Genomic DNA, 20340 nt, shown 5'->3' with positions numbered 1-20340 from the left:
TTATCATCTCATGATATAAATCAGCAATAATCCATCTAAGATGTATGTGAGATAAAAAATTAATCTACAGCCGTTGCTTAAATAATATACTGCTATCTAGTGGTCAACTGTGGAATTACACCAAAATCTGAGTATTATGGAAACCGTCATAGAGACTAATACTGTAGTCAACAGCCAGATGCTAAGAAGCAATTATTAGACACCCTCATTCTATATTATTATTGTTTGTCGATTTGGACCTCTATAAATCGCGTTTGCAAAATTATAATAGCAGCCGAGTAAAAAGGTATTACGGTAAAGTAAGCCTTTTCATCGAGGTTTGTTCAACAACGCAATGAAGGGTTTATTTGTTGCCTATGCATTGTCAGGTTTCCCAGCAGGAAGAATGTATATAATTACACAGAGAGCGTCAATATTGAACAAAGCCTGCTCGCCTTCCCAGAATAATACGGAGCACCTTTGCCCTTTCACAAAAAAAAAAAAAAAAAAAGTCATATCCGGGCAATGCCGGCGTTCCCGAGTGAGGTGTCAAACGCTGCACGTGATGATAATTATTGTTGCAATAGTGATTTTGCATTGAGTGGTTGATTCTACTTTAATACAGGATGCAAATCTGAAACATTTCTGCTGGACCTTTGACCCCGAATGAGCATAATGGGTTCATTCAGTGAAGTCTCCTCACGTCCTCCAGCTGGCGTTTGTGCTCGCTCTCACTTACAGAAATAAATTGTCAAGGGTGTTGGAGTGAAAACTTTAGTGCAAGTGGAGAGGAGCTTACTACATAAAAAAAAAAAAGATTCCAAGTCCAGCTCATTCTCTGCGGCGTCTCAACTCAGACCTCATAGATCCACTGAGGCTTTGAGGTTGTATTTTTTAGAAATTTTACAATACAGTTCTGCTATGGTCAGCAAAAATAGTTTATGTTGGATTATATATTGAAATAGCTTTGAAGTTGGAAGCCCTGTGGTACTGTATGTATATTTGACAAGCACAAAATAAGCACATAAAATGTGTTTTCTCTTCCTTTTTACTTTCATCTCTTGTCCACATGGTTGTGTTAAATAAAAAACGTCTATAGATCTCTGCAGAACGGACTATTTTGCCCGTCTCCGATGAAAGAAACTTTTTGTTATTGCTTTGAGTCCTATATGAGGAGTGGGAAAACAACGAGCGCGTTTCGATCTATCTGTCCGTAAAGGGAAACAAAAATGTAGATTAGACAACGGAGATTCGCCAAGTGAGTGAACTCCCCGTAGTGGTATGTCGCAACAAACGCATCTCCAGAATCAACGAAAGACTAAGCTAGCATTAAAACCCAAAACCAGATGACATTAGCCACAGTTGCTAGGTTGACTTAATGTTGTGTCACTACATTGTTTCATTTTTGCGAATCCACAATCACTTAACTCATTCAGTGCCATTGACGCGTATAGACGTCAAAGATATGAACCGGGTTGGCGGTGAATGAGTTCAATTCCAGATAAATGTGCATTTCAACTTCATTGTTGACCAATCAAGCCAACGTTGATGTTTCTTCGCTCTGATTTTGATTGCTTATGGCAAACGATGGATGGCTATTCCGCTATTGTTTCAGGAAAGCTCCCTTTTGTTTTAATGACAGCGATGCTCGGAGAGATAAGTGATTTTTTAGGTGGTATTTTGGTGTTTTGAGAACCACTGCTGGAAATATATCCTTGCAAAAAACAGATAACCTCCTTGTCACCTTAATGTTTGAGCCTTTGGTTGCACCTGGTGCGTATTCCATCTCCGTCCCATCTGGCGGGAGATGTGGGAGAAACACAAACAAACAATAGGTGATGTTTTTTTTTTTTTTTTTATCAAAGGCGCCAGATGTTCTCCCAGTCACCTTTGTGAAAGACGTTTTCACAAAACCCCGAGAATTCTAGTGCGCAAAACTTTCACAAAGCATACCTATCACCAGGCACACACATGGGAAATCAAATGCGCTCATCCTTTCCGGCGCAGTCCTCGTTGCTTTTTGAAAAATGTGTGCAGGAGCCTCTCAAGAGTGTGAAATTACTCCCCAGGGAGTACAGAAAACAGGCAGCAAGCCACAAAATGTCACCTGGATTCCTCTCAATGTCCCTCATTTGTCAGAAGTCTACAGCACACGCTTTCCTTTTTATAAAAAAAAAAAAAAAAGTTTCCATGGTGTACTATGAAGCGTTCCTATTCAAGCTGTTTTTCATTGTCATGTTGAGAAACAACCTTGTAACCTTTTCGAATGTTTTCCGAAGTACTCGCTTTGACTTTGTTGCCTTGACTTTATATGTGACAATTTTAGAGGAAGAAAGAATTATTGATGTTCTTTTGTCATTACATTCATTTTAATGACTGAAAAGGAAGAGCCAAATTGAATGAGGAGAGAAAGCTTTTTGGTGGGGAGTCGAATCAGTATGTCATTATAAGCCCAAGGGGAAAGCAGTGAAGGGTTTCTTTTTGAACTCTGCATTTGTTTTGAAGTTTGCATCCAATTAACCAGACTAAGTCGCTTCCTCGGGCTAACATTTGCTAGGTAACATGTCGAACACACACTTTGGAAGCTGATTCTCATTTGCTCTGCCTTTTTTTTTCTTCTTCTTGTTGGAGCTGTAGTATGTGCACTGAAGAGCAAGCATACATACATATATATATATATATATATATATATATATATACATATATATATATATATATATATATATATATATATATATATATATATATATATATATATATTTATTAATTTAATTTAATTTAATTTAATTTATTTTATGATCATAACAAAACATCCAGATGCTTCCACAATAAGATGAAAGCCAAAACCTTTAATGTCAGTTGCTCATTCCTCAAAGTTATTTGCATTCCTGTTGTTTTTTATCTGCAGTCAACCAAAACACATTACGCCGTGTATAAAAATGAGTGTATCGAAGAAATCGGTTTATATTTCCAAGAATCCACAAAAATAAGGAGTTATTAGCCAGAGGAGGTAAATGGTGCTTGGCTTGAAATCACATAACACCTTGTTAATGTTGTAAGGCAATTAAACTGCTTCTCCCTTGCTGCTGTGATTTTACTCACTGTGTTAGTAAATTCTCAGTATACTTATGATCAATCAAAACTTTGAATGCCATGCAAAAAGAATCCAAAGTACGTCGATATTTCTTATCAAAAGCTTCTCATATTTCTGATTTAAAAAGCCATCGTTTAAAAAATCGGATGTTATTCATTAGCTCCTCAATGGCATTTCGCATTGCGTTGTTAGCAATAAGCTAAAAAAATGATAGGTTACTTGGTTCAATTAAACACATACTTCATCTGAGGATGGCATTGAACATGTTCTTTGTTAAAGAATTCATCATTATCCACAATAAATGGTTTGCTAACTGTGTAGGCGAGTGAGGCATGTGCCAAGGAAGAGTTCATTCGATTGCCATGTTGTACCACAATCTGTTTTCATTTTTGTTAACTGTTTGACCTCGGCAGAATTCTGTTCTCTTGTTAAAGACTGAATCACTTATGTAATGTTTGAACGGTCTATGAAATGGACATTTTTCACTTTTTGGCCTTGATGGATGTCCTTTCTTGATGAATTATTTGTTTTTGTCTTCATTTCGAGCAGGCGTGAGGGAAACATGGCACTGAATGCGTCAGGTCGCCGGGGCTCCTTATAAATCTTCTCGTAAATGTTCATAACAACCTTCACAATGCAGATAATGCGCCTTAAGTCATTCCGGGATTGGATGACAATGTAGACACATTTTTTTTTTTTTTTTTAAAGAGACTATTTATTTTCATAATTATGTTTTCAAGGAAAAGGGCAGAAGTTGTCTTCCAATTCTGGAGATGGCCCACCAATGTTTTTGACTCGTTTTCTAACGATTCAACAAGCGAATTCTACACCGTAGCCCACAACACCACACTTGCTGGCTGTCATGAGATAAATAAGAGTGCATTTCTCAACAGCGCCGCTCCGCATGCCGATATAGTCCGATTCCCTTCCATCTGAGTTTCACTGCGGAGCTGGATTTGATTTTTATGTGATGCACTATATGCACTTTTATCACACCTCTGAACCGATCATCCGTTGGAATAAACTCTGATGCCCAGATTGCAAGTCTGTTAACAGTTTCCCGCATTTGGCTTAACGTCAACCAGAGTGACAAGAACAAAAGGAAAATCACCACAAATAATGTAGAATAAAAGCATTATTAACTTTGTAAAGACAGGTCTCATAATACTAAATCTTATTTATAGTATAATATAAAATAATATAAAATAATATAATATAATACAATATAATATAATATAATATGTCTTCATCTTATTCTTATATATTATAATTTTATTCTACATGTGATTTGGTTTGACATTTGGGGACATTTCCTCAAGTGACCTAAAAAAAAAAAAGGTTGGACTTTCTATTACCTGTATTAACAAAAAGAAATCATTTCACAATATTATAAAAATAAAAAAATAAAAATCCATAGATATAATGTACCAGACTATAAGATGCAGGTTTCAAGGCTTGTGCAAAAAGTAATGGCTTATAGTCCGGAAATTACGGTAGTTTTTTGGGAGGATATTCTTCACCCGTGTCAATCAACTGATCTCCACTAAAAAAAAAATCATTCCGTCTGACTGTTAATCTTTCAAGCTCAAGAATAAGTCACTATGTTTTTATATCCCTGCCAATCTGTGAAAACCACTTTTTATACACACATAAATCAGATAAATGTCCCCACAAAACAGATGAATACAAGTCCCACGTGTCTTAAAGTGGTTGAGGAAACATATGGGACCCCTCAGAAATAAGTGCTACCAAATGTTTATGCAACAATGGGTCAGTGTGCTGCAAATGACCTACAGTGAAGGCATTACCTTAAACTAGTATGCACTAGTATGAAACTCAAACTTAGTATGCATGCCGCGTCTGCATAAAGACATCTGAGCTTGTTACAGTGGAGGAAGGTCGAAAAAAAAGACGGGATCATTTAAAGAAGTGTGAAACCCTACATTTTTACTCTCGGGGCTTATATTTGCCTGCTTCCACCAATTTATTTAACACACTGGCCCTATTTAACTTGAGTCTGCAATGAGCTCTTTTAACTACCAACTTTCTTTGATTCGTGGTTATCATGCCTTATCGTACGTACTCCGGCTACTACTGACGGAATTGGATGGAAAAGGCCCACTTAAAAACTTTTTAGTTTCTGGTTGTCATCACCATCCAGTCTGAGTGACGAATAAACTCCAGGGAGGGAAATATTCATATTGTTTCTTCAAATATAGCCCACCGGGGATATCAGCTTGAGGTAACTTTATCCTATAGCCGCCTCAACGGACAGTTTACTTTTCCTGCAAGCATGTGCTTTCATGCGCAAAGCCGATGAAAGATCGGAACGCTGTGAGAGTAAACCGCACCTCCGGCCAATATACGCATTTGTGTGCATTTGCGTCAAAGCGTGACGCTCGCACATGCACGTGTGATGCTGTCCACATGCTTCGACGTTATTCGATCTAGCGAGGGTTCTTCTGCCATGCTTTATCAGTCATGAGACCCCCCGGGAAAACTAAACGGGTTCATGGTAGATGCTCGTTTGAATCCGGCACTAAGGACTAAACATGGACACTGATGGTTCAGGGACAGAAGAGCCGGGATTTCGGTTCTGGTATCTCCGCCAAAAGCACGTAGACTGATTGGCCAGATTTCCATAGACACCCCAGAAGGTAGAACGAACAGCGCAAGATTTCGAAAAACGGCTTATAGAAATACTTGAAAAGACCTCAATCATAAGTATATTTTTCAAACTGGATTTAAAAGCATTTATACTTGTGGCTGACTTCACTTCTGCTTATTCCATTTGCATGCAGCACAACTTAGGTTAGGGTTAGGGTTACGGCTAGAATGAACGCCACGAATCTGAGATTAGACTTCTTGAGAATAGTACGATTCCCTTTTTTGGCATAATACCTTTTAAAGTACACAGCCTGATCCAAATGGGTTGGTGTATTTTCTCCTTCGCAGTTCCTGGTTATTTATGTGATTGGCAACGGACGAGACTTTTATGATGAGCAGGAGAGAGGACGGGTTGAGGATTTTGGACGGGGAAGGATAGCATTAGCGGGGATAACATTACACAGTGGACTTGTATAACAACAGAACCCGAATGTGTTTAATTGCAGCATTGAAATTAACTGGCTTGGATTTGACTGCTGAACTTTCGGATTGGGGAAAGTTAAGTGCCTATATGCGACTCGCTAGTGAAAATAGAGGAGACGGTTTTATGCGGTGCTTTGTGAATTCCAACATGTGCTTCTTTAGTTCTGAAAAACAGCAACAGCTGTGTGTTGTACCACAACGCCGTCACCTTGTTTGAGATCTGCGGGTGGACTTCCTGCTTGTGCGTTAGAATGGTCGGGTGGTCTTTAAATGCTACCCCCACTGAGGAACCTCTATTTGCATTTGTTTGTATAAGATGAAAACAACCTAGAGATTCATCTTGTCTGGGAAGGGGACATCGGGGTGACTGGGTGGCCCTTTTAATTCCTACGGTTCAATAGAATATTGAAAATTTTGGATTATTTAACATCCGGGGTCTGATTCTGTGATCGACATTTGACCGTGGTGTTGTTATTCGAAAGAGATAATTAAAGCTGTCATTGAGTCATTTTTTCGACACCATTATTTATTATTGCGGTTAATTGGGAGTGTGCTGCGGCTATGGATGATAATGCCGTCATCTTACACTTAAGTGTCAAAATCTGAAAAAGATTGTTTGCAAACAACCGTCACAAAAATAAGTATAGTGTTGAATTAGGCTTTGAAATTTACGATAATTTCGGCCGTTATTGTTTATATTATATAGATACAAGGATATATCATATATATTAATATGATATATTTATTTCATTTTATTATATATATTTTCCCTCGTCATAACACTTTTAAGTGTTGTGCTGAGTGACAAGTGAAACAGAATGTTCCATTCCTCCGATATATCTCATTTTCCCCCTGATTCATTGTCAGTTTCATCACCCCCGCCCCCCGCCCCAATGAATATAGGCATTCAAGCCATTTACAAGCCTTACTTCATTTGATTATTTCCTGCCAAACGCAGCTCTCGCAGCATGATTGAAAAGAAGAAAAGGTTCGAACTAATCCATTCCACTCTCATTTTCTCTCGCTTTCACACCGCCGCCGATTACACAAAGGATCCTCTGTGAGAGGAGACTCGGCGTGCCAGTCAACGGAGAAGTTTGGGGGGTGCGCAGTTGTTTGCATCGCAGCCTGCTTTAGGGTTAAAGTCAACATTATGTCCGGGCTCATTTCGGGTATACCGCACACCAGTCTGGGCCCCGCCCACCTATGACCTTTATTGTTGTTGTTTGGAGAAATACTGAAAAGGAATATTTACAACTTGTACACTGGCCAGCCACAAAATCAAATCCACTCACAAAATTTAATGACACAATAGAAGAATTGTTATAGAAAATTGCTCAATTTTAAATAACTGCCTGAAAGCTATTGATTTAAAAATCTTGCTGGAAATTTGCTGTGATGAAGAGACTTGCGTGACACGATGTTGGTAATATTTTGATTTCTTTGTTTAACAATATGAAAAAAGCAGCGAATTCAAGACAATAAATAAACTGTGTTAGGCAGTATGGTCAGATTGTTTACTTGGGCACAGCATGTTTTGGAAATAGCCTCTGGAATAATAACACGAAAAAGAGAACTACTGTCTACATTATCTAATTGATCAATTACATCATTTCCCTCCATAAGCCCTGCTGGGTAAGTGTCAATTTTATCTTAAATTTAGACTCGTATAAAATACAATATTGCTATTTCGACCTCGCTACTGGCTTTCATTCGGGTGATTACGAAACAAGTTGTCTTTGTTTGTGTCATAACCGTAATGTGATGAATCATCGCATGAAATGTCCTAATTGAAAAGTAAAAGCATGTGACGCTCTTGATTGTGCCGTAGTTCAAGTCGGGCCAGCGTCTGCTTGCAATCAGCAAATGCATGTTGAGAGCCTACTTTGTTTGGAGTTGGACGCGGTTCTCGGTGACCCCACGCAACAACGCTTCATTCATCGGCCGTGATAATTCTCTTTGGTTTGTTTCTAATAAACTGTAAACATTTCGTCAAGCTGTTTGACGTTTTTTTGTTCACAATTTCAAATGAGCCACCCCCGCCCGTGTTCTTGGCCGCTCCAAACTTTGAATTTGACTTTTTAACACAGACTTAAATAAAAAGCACATGCGCTCAAATAGTGGCATTGTTAAGGATCCCGAGTTGTTTTTTTTCCATTGAATCGGTGTGAAATCAATCCAAAACCGCATCATCGAGATCTTTGATGACATTTAACGCTGGAGCGCTCTTTGATACTCTATCTGCAACTCCAACCAAGAAGAGTATTTATGTACGTCATAAACTGGGTGATAATCACTTCACAGCAATAAAAGACAAAAACATTCAACGGGATTTAGATTTAATACATTCGATATCGCTTTTTTAACGTACTAAACAGTACTTGGCAGAGAAAGAAAGAGGTAGCGGCAAGAACAAGGCTCAAGGACACACCGAAAAAACAAACAGAATGGTTTCCGGTAAAAAAGAAATCCACCCACACTCATTACACAACTCACGCATTAACTCCCTTTGGTTAATGAAAGCCTTTTTGAATTTGATTGTTCTGTTTTTGCTTTTCATCTCAACGCTTGCTAGTTGAAAACATATCCATTGGTATTTCCCAATATTCTAGCGAATCATTTGACATCATAATGGTCATCATTAAAGACAAACATCTCATTGTTAATTGAAAACAGTGAGTGGTTATTGTTGTAAATTATCGTTACCATGACTACCAATGCAACAACATTTGCCTAATTTCCGCAGTGCTTGCCAAACCACTATCACACCCAACGCCCATATGTATCATACGTGTGGGAAAAAAAAAAAAAAAAAGTCTGTATACGGCGTACAAGAGTAACGATCTGTATATGTTCCATGGGAATCTCCACGTGTGACTCATTCTTATGGCAACCCGGACTCCATTATGGGTCCAATGAATCAACTTCCAGTAATACAAAGTACCTCAATATGTTTTTTAAACTATAGCTCTTCTGTAGTCGTTTTGGCATGACTCAGATTTACTTTGAGTCAAGGTTTAATAGTCGCCGTTTTTTAAATCTGTGTTAGTGTTCCATTCTTTAAATCGGTCTAGAGCATGTCTTACGGTCGATTTGAGGTAAATGTCGACTATTAATCCTCCAAATTATGAGTTGATGTTGTCAGCAAGATTTAGGACTGATAAAACATGCGAGTCATATCACGGGGAAACTCAGTATCCTGAATTCCAGCAATCTTCTTATATTTCATAACTAAAACGCTATTGACGGCGTGAGTCGATATCATGAGTTGAATTCACAGGTGTAATATTTTCTGAAATTCTCTCACATTTTTTCTGCAGCTGTTGCTGACACACCCACGGGTGAGAACTTGGCAATATCGAGACGATTCAACGAGCCGGCAGGGATACGAGAGCAGCCAGCTATGTCCGCTTCTGACATGCACTTATAGAAATACTCGCCCTATTTTCTCATGACGTGACACTTTTAAAGTACAACATAAATTCACTATAGTGGCCATTTTTTTTAGGTAAAACAATTTTCACGGTCGACTACACTGAGGATTTTGTTGTTGCTAGGGTTAGGGTTAGGGTTAGTGAATCCATGAAATAAAATCATCTGGATCCAGATGTTTTTTGAAGTAGACAATAAAGGAGTCATTGATTTATTTTTCGTGCAACTACTTAAAAAGGAATAAAATGGTGCAAATGGAAGCCATTTTCTTCCAGTGTTGTAAGTAGGCCATGAAAACCAGAACCGAATGTCAACTCACTCTAATTGGGATACTAAGTGGTATAGAAAATGGACGCTTAAGTGGATGCTACTGTTCAATCCATCCACCCTACCCAATCTTCAGAATGACCCAAGGACCCTCAAAGAGACCACCAACATGCAATGAGTCATCCTTCCACATCTATACTTTCTGCCTCTCCCAGTTCTTCCAACACGTAGCAAAACGCAGACCAGCTGTGCGAAGCCATGGCTGGCCCGCTCAATTTTTTTTATCCAGTCAGCACATTTGCTTTCTTATTCCACACACGCCCTTCAGCCTCTTCTCTCCGCCTTGTTAGCAGCAAACAATACACTATCCTCTATTCATCTTCAGAAAAGCAGATGAGAATAATGACAAACACATGCTGGACGTTGGCTGTTATAAATCTGGCGAGCGCTTCATAGCTCAGACTTGCGCCGCTTCCACCGTCACCGTTGAAACTTGACGTAAGCGACTCCCAGTTGTCCCAGTTCCCCGGTGCTCCGAAGGCCAGCACCGAGAGAGCTGCTTGTTGTTAAGCAGGAACTTTACAAGCCAGCACAAACCTGGAACCTGAATCACCCGATAGCCAGCTGTGAATGTGCTCACGGCCTTGAGATTTGGCTCCGGTGCAGCGGAGCTATGAAAGACACTTTGGGTGGAGCTCCAAGTCCGAGACATCCGCTATAGCTCAAAACCCTCCAGTACATTTTGTCCCGTCAAATGTCGAGAAAGGCTTGGAGTTTAAACAAAGATGCGGATTATTTGCGGATTCTCCTGATCTTCTCGTCTTAGCTTCTATTAAACTCACCAAAACCGAAAACTGGACACCGCGTGGAGAGTCTTGTCTGTCAGTTTATGTAACATAAAATTATTTTCTTATCATCCCTTGAGGAGGTTGGTCCTCGTTTCGCAGTGAACCACAAGAATATAAAGATTCCTACACAACTAACAGTTTACATCAAGTCGTCAGCGTGTAGTTTCAAATAACATGAGAAGCAATTTACGATTACTGGATTCAATACGAATAGATGGAGGGAGTTGCGCTTCCAGCAAAAATAATGGAATATGCACATAGATGCTGATTTATGTGGAGATGTTTCCCCATCATTGTAGCCATGTTCCCGTCAGGGTTTGAATGAGTTGGGCCTTATGTAACCTTTTTTTGAACTGCACGTACCGTTGTTGGCTGTTCGTTGTCCGTCTCCGCAGCTCCAAATGCGTCGACTTAAGAAATCCGATGAGTGATTTGTCAGCCTTGTGCATTTTTCAAGTCCTGGTTTCCTTGATGACTCAGCACTTTTGGCGATCCATCAGCTTGTCCGTGGGTCCTGCTGAAGCAATGAAAATGTTTATTTATTTAATTTCGTCTCAATAAGTATCGGTCAGGGGTAGGCAAGTCTGGTCCGAGAAGATCGCGCTTCTCCTGCCTGTTTTAGAAGTTTCCCACGGACCGGACTTGCCTAGCCCTAGCATAGGTGAAATTTGTTGCTGACTTAGCAACTTTTCTTACCCTTGCAGCATCTATTTCTTCCAAAGACAACATCGTTAAGTTTTCTAATTATCACCGCGTGAAGTTTTTCTTTGCGGTGTTGGAACTATCGAATATACAATGGAGGTCCAGTCATCTCAGCGGGCTTTGAAAGCCTGACAGATGGACAGGGAAGCCAGAGATGGCGACAGATAGCACTTTAGCTTATTACAGCTGTGCTAACTCAAGTAGACTGTATCAAATGACTTATTTGTTCAATTGGACCGGAAAGCTTGCTGAGAGCAGCATTTCCACCATTTGCCATTTTTTTACAGACAAACTGGGTGGCTGGGAAAATATTAAGTGGAGTCACGCAAACTTTGCTATACGCCGCTCGCAAATCAATGGCGGGAATAAATGACGACCATTGCATGACATTTTGGCCAATGAGGAAAGATAATTTGAGTGTAATCCCAAAATAAATTTTACTCGTAGCTTAAAGCATCACTGACAAATAATTGCTGAATGTGATGCTTCCAATATTTTGGGTGTTGTCACCATTCAAGGTAAAACCGTTAAACTCATTGTGTTGTCATTGCACCTTCTGACTAAACATATTTTATTTTCTACTGAAACTTTTTCGTCAAATTTCCTCATAAAAGAACGCGAACACAAAAGAATAGTAGGTCCACATGTTCATTAAAAATGAGACTAAAAAGCTGAATACAACTGTGAACTCAACCCATCTAAAACTTCAAATCTGTCCGGCCATCATTAGCCTCTAATGAGTATAATTTACTTTAAAATCAATTTTATTTCAATTCTTTCTAAACCTGAATCACTGTTGTGATTGCATGAGTCCTCATGGCTCACACAATCAAATACATTGTTGAGAACACGCCAAGCCAAGTCTTCCATTCAGCCAAGATGGAGGAGGGGGATGGGGGGGTTCAGAAAATGTGCCAAAGAGCCTCAATAGAGCCACGCATGATGATGGTAAGGGGGGAGTGGTCTCCACCGTACAAGGCTTCAATAAAAGCCACTTGTGTGGACCTCTGAGGAGCCCAAACTTTCCTGTAGCATCAAAGGCTACTGCTGCACTAAAAGGAAGAGGCTCCTAAAATTATTAAAAAGAAAAAAAAAAAAGCTGAAATTTTTTAAAATCCATATTGAAGAAGGGTCTTTTGTGTGGGAAAAAAACAAAATGACAAGTCTACTTTGCATCACGATATTCTCCTTGACCCTGGTTGGCAGCGTGTACAGTCTGCCGACATACTCAGGTAAGATTCCAATTTTTATTATGTGTAAAATGATGATGTCATTTGATATCATAAGTGAATGAGCCATGTAATGAGGAAAGTACTTCCGCACTGCACGAGGGTCAGTGGAGCAAAGGTTTCTGGGGTAGTAACACGCAGACATCGGCTCATTGACTTTCCTCCAGGGATAAAATCCCGCTTGTTGCCAGCACGCCCCAAGTCAGACGGAACCACGCAACTAAGTTACTCTGTGAAAATGTCTGATGGGGGCCAATTAATTGGTAGTTTGAAAAGCATCTACTCTAAAATAATGAGCTTGGTTAGATTTTTTTGTTAGATACAATAGTGTGTTTTAATTCCTAGTAGTACCTAAATATAAGGTTCCTTCAAGATTCAATGCAAATATATTGAATATAAAAGTTAAATAAAACAAAGGTTGTCTGCAAACCATGCAAAAATATATATATAAATGTAGCGGATTTAATGCACTTTCAGCATCCCCAGCTTGCTGACTCAGATCTCACAGGCTGGATAGCCGGCCAACTTTGTGCTATTCAGAGTTGTCTGAGGGAGTGACAACACTGGGAAGAAGTGAAGCTTTTTTTTTTCCTGTTCAAATGTGAGAATGGTCCCCACAATGACCAGTGGTATGTGCGTGTGTGTGTGTGTGTGTATTTGTGTGTGTGCATGCGTAGTGGGGACCTAGGGGGCGGGGCAATGTGAAAGCATTTGCACAGCTGAGACTATGCTTAAACAGTATTAAATTAATACCACAGGAAAACTCCAGTAGTTTTTTTTTTAAGATTTATTTGAATTGATCTTTTTATTTTTATTTCAACCTACATAGAATTTATATTTGCTCATTTAAAAGTAGCATTTAGCACCCGTATGGATTAGCAATGTTATTTATTTTTTATGTATTTATGTATTTATTTATTTATTTAATTTTGGGGGTGGGGGGGGGGAATTCATATTACAAAGAAAGAGTGAGTCCCTCCTGTCTGTTAGAAAAATGCAAGAGTACAGTGCAGCAGTCCAGGTAAAATTTTATAGCGCTTGTGAACAGCACATTGTCCGTACGCTCACAAGATGTCTGCCGCCTGTCCTCCACTTAGTGATTCACTCCCACACTCAAAGCATTTTGGCAAACTGCCACGGTAGCAGGCATCCCGACAGGAGCCGAGTTAAGATTAACGACCCGTCTCCAAAAGGTATAGAATCGCAAACTGAACAGCGGCCCAATGACTCTTTGCCTGTGAGGTAATAGTCTATGAGTGCTGCTCGTTGGTTGTGTTGGCTGCCTTGGAAATGACTTCAATCCAAATCCAAGACTGAAGTAAGGTTTAGGTTACCAGATTAGATGCAGCCGCATTTACTTAGTGAATTATAAGGTCGATTTAATATGACAGGGTGTTGGGGATTGCTTCCACACGGAGCTGTAGCCGCTTTCTATGTTTGTGCTCATTATTCAGCGTGTATCGTAATTACTGAGGAAGTTTCGATGTGCAATGTCTGGCCCAGCTTGTTAATTATTCCACCATATTGACACAAACAGAAGAGAAAAGTTGTGAGTTGGAGTGTTCGAACGTCAGATTTGAACTAAGGTAATGCTTGTAAGCTAAAACAATGAAGCAGACGGTTCCAATCACTTTCTAATACAACTTTTTATCCCGGGAGAGCAAAGTGCTGTGTAAGTATTGGCTGCAGCTGCTGAAGATTATTTTTTCCCCCTCATTCACACGTAATGTATTTTTATTCACAGATGTGTTTTTCCAAAGTGTCATAAAGTTGGAACGGTTTGACACTTCTTAATAATTCAGTCAAGCCACTGTTCACGAGCAAAATGGTCAATACCACAAATTCAACTTTCCGTGAATCATATGAATCTATAGTAGTAATTTTATTCGTACCACCGTTTGAAAAGATTTTGGAAAATATATCAGTGTCACACCTGATTATATTATATTTTACATTGAAAAGCAATTCAAAACAAGCACTGAATTTCATTAACATCTTTATCGACTAAATAATAGACGAAATTGAGATCTCCGGGCTAATGTGTGAACGACAATCACATCTGGCGAGTCGATCTTGAGTGACGTCACCGTCTTCCGTTACAGGAATTTTCAAAAACCGGTTGGTGGATGGGAATCCCTCGGGTTTTAAGCACACCTCATGAAACGGGTACTCATGCAGAGCATTTATGAGACCTGGCAAAGTCTTCAGTCATTTCTGGCAGCACAGACCCAAAAAAAAAAAAACTCTAAGATCCAAAGGATGTTTCCTATATAGTAACCTACTTGGCATGTTAAGTCACAGTTTTATGAAACATGTTCTGGTTTAATCTGAGCCAGACTGAGTGTGGGAGCAGTCCGTGTCCATGACAGCTCAATATTAACAACGTAACAGGCGTTAAACAATATCCACATATGTCGACTTTGCAGCCACAATAAATCATTTCAAGTGTTAAATGCATTAGAGCAGATTATCTCCAAATGGGTTCAAGCATACACATGGGCTCCAGTGAAGAAAAACTCCAGATAAATCTTCTGAGTGTCAGAATGTCAGTCATTTCAATTTGAAAAAAATGGTGTTAACACCTCTTCCAAATTTAAATGATTTAAAAAAAAAACACACGCAAAGTACGCTGAAATCTCTGAAGCCACACATCTTGAAGAGTCAATGTGCATTACAGCAGATTATTTATAAAACCAGTTCAAGGATACTCGTGGTGCCAAGAGGAAATATTAAGCTCAAGTATTCCAAGAAACTCTTCAGCTCAATCATGTCCTTCACAAGTTGTTATTAAAATCTAAGACTCGCTATTTCAAATCGGCTCACTGACTCCAATTACTCGACCGGTTGTTTGATGGGCTGTACCTGCCGAGCCAGAGGTCAAGAGGTTGTGTACATTTGTCCATCTGGGGGCTATTATTGCCTAGAGGGGGGCGGGGCTTGGCTGCTCCACTTATCCAAGCCCTGTGAGGTCTCAAAATGGTGATTACAGAGATTGTGGGAAGCCACAAAATAAATTCGTTCGCATATTGAGGGTTGAGTGTTTTGTTAGTCATCAGCTGTTTGAAACTCAACATTTCTAACAACATTCGATCATTCTGTGTTCCTCTCTAGTTAAGATGTTCGCCGATCTTGGAGGCAACGTTACTTTGCCGTGTCGTATGCCGGAAGAAAGCTCCAGCTTCTTTAGCGTCGGTATCCGAGTGAAATGGACCAAGCTGGCAGAGGACGAGGCTCTGAATGAAGACGTGTTGCTTTCCATGGGCTTCCACAAGAAAACATACGGGAGCTTCGAAGATCGCGTCTACCTGCAGGAGTTGGATGGTGACGACGCTTCCTTGGTGATAACGGACGTTTCCATGGATGACGCCGGAACATACCGTTGCGAGATCATCAACGGGTTTACCGATACCATGCAAGATATTGGCTTGGAAGTGAAAAGTGACATGGCTGATGGTAAATGATTTGGATATCGTTCTGTTTTTTGACACATATATATTATTTGATTATAGTTTTTATATGCATAGAATCTAAAAGTAGCGAGTCACTGTTCAGGGTCGCAGGGAGCTGAATTTGACAGACATTCAGTGTCACATCCACAGCGTCACTGAAAACCTTCAGTGACCTAAACTGAAGAAGTGACTTTCAGATTTTCCCTGTCAAAAGAAAAATCATGGCAGCAGATCTTTGTTGTGACAACAGGAGTGATGTCTTACTGAGACTGCATCTTTTTCCGCCACAGGTGTTGTGTTCCCCTACTTTCCGCCTCTCGGCCGCTACAGCTATAGTTTCGACGAGGCTGTGGAGGCTTGTTCGGAACAGGACGCGGTGATCGCCACCTTCGATCATCTATTCGAAGCCTGGAAGGCTGGCCTGGACTGGTGCAATGCTGGCTGGCTGGCTGATGGTACCGTGCAATATCCCATAACAAAGCCGAGAGAACCATGTGGTGGTGCCAACAACGGACCCGGCCTCAGAAGCTACGGCAGGCGGGACAAAAACATGGGCCGCTTTGATGTGTTCTGCTTCGCCACGCCATTAAAGGGTAAATATTCCATTTGTTGTTGTTTTTTAAACAATGACCTCTAACCTTGACCCTAACCTGTGTGTTTTTTGTCATTATCCACAGTACTGGTTGATTACTAGCACTAGACTATTATTAGTACGTACAAATATATACTGAAATGTACTTATGTGCAAAAGTAAAACATAAAAACACCTTTATACTATTAATTCAATACAATACTTATTTTAAGTCGTATCTGTTGTCAAATGTTGGGAGTATAACTTAAAAAAAAAATACTAATGTTGAGTACAGAAGCCTGAAAAATCTCTGTAATAACTGTGAAAAGAATTTATACTTCATTACCTCTCAACACTGGTGATGGAGGAGACAGGAAAAGGTAAAAAAAAGAAAAAAAAGAGTAAGAGAATAAACAGAGACGAGAGCTACATCTGGCCAGCAGATTTCGCCCACACGTGGACCATAATTCATCGCTGCACTGAGTGAATTTAAGTGCCATTTTGTCTTGTCTGTGTAATTTGTAGCATGACACATCCTCGGTTAAGACAAATTTACGGCACTGAAGAAATTTTCCGATTTGTCTGCTCCAAACAGGAGATTTCTACTGGCTGACCCAACCCGAAAGACTCAACTTCGACGAGGCCGTCCAGGCTTGCGTGGACGATGGCGCCGAGATCGCCACGGTGGGTCAGATGTTTGCCTCTTGGAAGCTGGAAGGTTACGATCGTTGCGACGCCGGCTGGTTGGCCGACGGCAGCGTCCGCTACCCCATCTCCAGACCTCGCAAGAACTGCAGCCCCACCGAGGCTGCCGTGCGCTTTGTCGGCTTTCCGGACAAGCAAGAAAGGCTCTACGGTGTCTACTGCTTTAGGCCTGACCCCTGAGGAGCTCGGCATGACCACCAAAGAGTCTCATCAACCGCAACTCCAAAAATTACATAATCTTGAGTCAAATGAACATTAGTACATCAAGAAACCATTATCATATCATATGCAATGATTGATATATGCATCATTGATTTCTCAGCGACAAGGAGTTGGGTGTTCCTTCTCCACAAAGTAATTATGGAAGGCTTAGCGCTGCTATGATCAAAGTGCAAACATTGAAACCGTTTCTTTATACAACATAATACAAGTTTGCAATATATTCAGCAAATGTCACCTTGCACAAAAAGTAAAAGTTCCACTTTGGGTGTGCAGTTTACGTCGATGCGGTTGGTCTTGTTTCATTTCAACCAGCTAGTGGAGTTGTTAAAGGGGAAGGTCAAATGAATGTACACAACTTAGACTGTGATATAAGATAAGATAAGTCATGATTACAAATAATGGTTTTGGAGTCGAAGATCATTGACAAACCTGGAATTCCTGAATCGGGAGTCTCTATATTCCATATTCTCTTACACAGACGTTTATCTAAAAAATGGGGGGGGGAAATGTGCCCAAATTTTTTTTTTACATTTCTTTCTGTCTTTTTTTTGTTTTGTTTTTTACAATTCTGACAGCATTTTTCTACGAAACAATTTGAAATAAAAAAAACAAACATCGCATCTGTTCTTTTGTTGAGTTTTTCTTCACACAATCATTTGTTTGTTGTATAAACCCAAAGGGGCAATTTTCAAAACTGCCTATTTAGAGGCCGCACACATCCTGGCATTGAGAAGATTTAAACAGCAATGCGCTTATTTATTCTTTAGCTTATTTTAATTTGCAGCAGGGTGGCTGGGAATCCCCTCGGGTTAGACAAAAGGAACATTGGTCTGTCTCAAAGGCAGTCTGTTGCAAGGCATGGGAATGAGGTCAGGTTTAGGTTGCTACCGTCGTGAAATGCCAGCTACGTATACTGAAACGGCTTGGTGAGAAGCTCTATTGATGCAAAGTCTACGTGACACAAGGGAAGAACGGGATTCAACCATAAATATATTCATGCATGCTATAAAAAAAAAAAAAAAAGCATGATGGCCGACTAAACTAACAATTTAGGCAATATACAAGAATGATTATGAGAGTAGCCAACATATTTTCCTTTTTGTTGGTCAAAATCCAAATTGATTGATTTAAAAGAGCGAAATGAAATGATCATTTGTCTTGTTGAGGCATTTTACTGTTGTTATTTCAATGACATATTAGGCCCAACTTATACAATATTTCAAATTTAAGGTGTCAAACTCATTTTCGTTGCACGTGTCCTTCAGAAGGCCATTATGACTATTAACTTATTGTAGTATAGGCCACAAATCAAACTGATGAATAACTAGTTTTGAAATCAGAGACGAGTAAAAACTGTTCAATTATTTAAAAAATTTAATGGTAGTGAAAATTGCTAGTAATATCTCTTTTTTTTAAGTAAAGACTTATTTGTAATTTTAGTATTGACACGAAGTCTATACACAATTTGTCTTTGCATGAATCAACACTTGCTAGACTACAATAAAAAAAAAGTGAAAGGAACTGTTTGAATCTGTGGAAGACTAAGAAGTGAAAGTCACCTGAGATGGAAAGCTGAGATTGCAGGTGAAGACTTCCAGGTGCTGGAATCACATGCCGCATGTCACTTCTGCAGGAATGCCATTCTGTTGAAAAAGCCTTGCAAATCAATTGTCGGCTTTTGGAGGCAACCCTTTTTAGTCCACTGTAATTCCAAAATGCAAAGTTTAAACACTAGTTTTACAGAATCATGTCCACCACTGCCAGGTATGGAAACTCTTGCTCTACCCACAAGAAAAGCAAATAACTGGGCAACAGTACCGCCTGCTGGTATAAATCCAAAATTGTCTTTCAAAAACAACCTTGATAAACCATTTCCTCACTTTGACTTATGAAATGAAACGTTACAAGTACAGGATTTTCATATATCCATTTTTATTTCTTTAGTGAGTCCAAAAAAAGAGAGGTGAACAGGCAGACCTTTTCTTAAGAAATAAAAAAAAAAAATGCAAACATCCCAAACATTCACAGTGTGGCACAAGAAAGAAAATGTTATAAATATAAAATGGATATTATGTGCACATTAAGGCTGAGACACAAAGACATTCACAGACAAAAAAAAAATCATGTTTCCACAGAAAAAAAAAAGATCCACTTGTAAATTATTACATCTTATCCATATTATTTGATTCACTGCTGGTCGTAAAGATTTTTGGTCATCAGTGTGGCTGGCATTGATTTGTCAGGTCAGTAACGTAGAAGCCTTTAAGTAGATGCGGAGCGGATGGGAAATAAATTATGTGCGTCTCTGCTTAGACAGGTGTTACGTTCAAGTCTTCACAAAATACATTCTCTCAGTAACAGGCAGAGTGGAGCTCAGAAGCAGCAGATAGGGGCAACATTTTGTGGCGTGTGCATTTTATTGTTTGTAAACGTGTCACAGCAAGAAGCCATGCAACAAGGATGGACTTTTACTCGGTACCTTTGAAAGCTGCCTGCGCTAACAGATTGATTAAAAAAATTTAAAAAAGCCAAAGCGGTCGACAGTTATATGACGTACTATTCATCATTACGGATACTCCCAATTATAGTCTTTGTAAAAGATCAGGACAGCATTGAAAATTCATAAGCGCTATAAATTCACAAAAGTTTTGTAAGGACCTCTTACGGCGAGTTTAAAAGGTTCAGGTGGAATTGAGTGACATGGTTGCAATTTTTTTTTTTTTCATGTAAAATCGTCCTTTTGTTTTCATTT

The 20340-nt window shown here is 39.5% G+C and overlaps 1 protein-coding gene and 1 long non-coding RNA gene across 4 annotated transcripts in view; one reads left to right on the top strand and one right to left on the bottom strand.

The window, feature by feature from the left end:
* LOC137840124 (uncharacterized) overlaps positions 1 to 19455 on the bottom strand; it is a 154227-nt gene extending 134772 nt beyond the window's left edge. The window contains exons 1-2 of one of the 3 annotated variants that reach the window (XR_011086576.1): positions 19148 to 19455; positions 11074 to 11227 (exon numbers count right to left, since the gene is read on the bottom strand). This is a non-coding gene — a long non-coding RNA (uncharacterized lncRNA). The remainder of the gene's footprint in view (positions 1 to 11073; positions 11228 to 19147) is intronic. The other 2 variants (XR_011086578.1, XR_011086577.1) reach the window with 2 other exon arrangements.
* Positions 12416 to 18208, top strand: LOC125994417 (hyaluronan and proteoglycan link protein 1). Its single transcript, XM_049763759.1, has 4 exons — positions 12416 to 12644; positions 15753 to 16094; positions 16381 to 16683; positions 17257 to 18208. Exons 1-4 carry the CDS (start codon positions 12569 to 12571, stop codon positions 17544 to 17546), a joined length of 1011 nt encoding a protein of 336 aa, XP_049619716.1. The 5' UTR covers positions 12416 to 12568; the 3' UTR covers positions 17547 to 18208.
* Positions 19456 to 20340: the final 885 nt, after the last annotated feature.

Source organism: Syngnathus scovelli, chromosome 3 (genome assembly GCF_024217435.2).
Source record: "Syngnathus scovelli strain Florida chromosome 3, RoL_Ssco_1.2, whole genome shotgun sequence".
Lineage (NCBI taxonomy): Eukaryota > Metazoa > Chordata > Actinopteri > Syngnathiformes > Syngnathidae > Syngnathus > Syngnathus scovelli.
The sequence above is the reverse complement of the archived record's forward strand: the minus strand, read 5'-3'. Positions and strand labels throughout refer to the sequence as shown.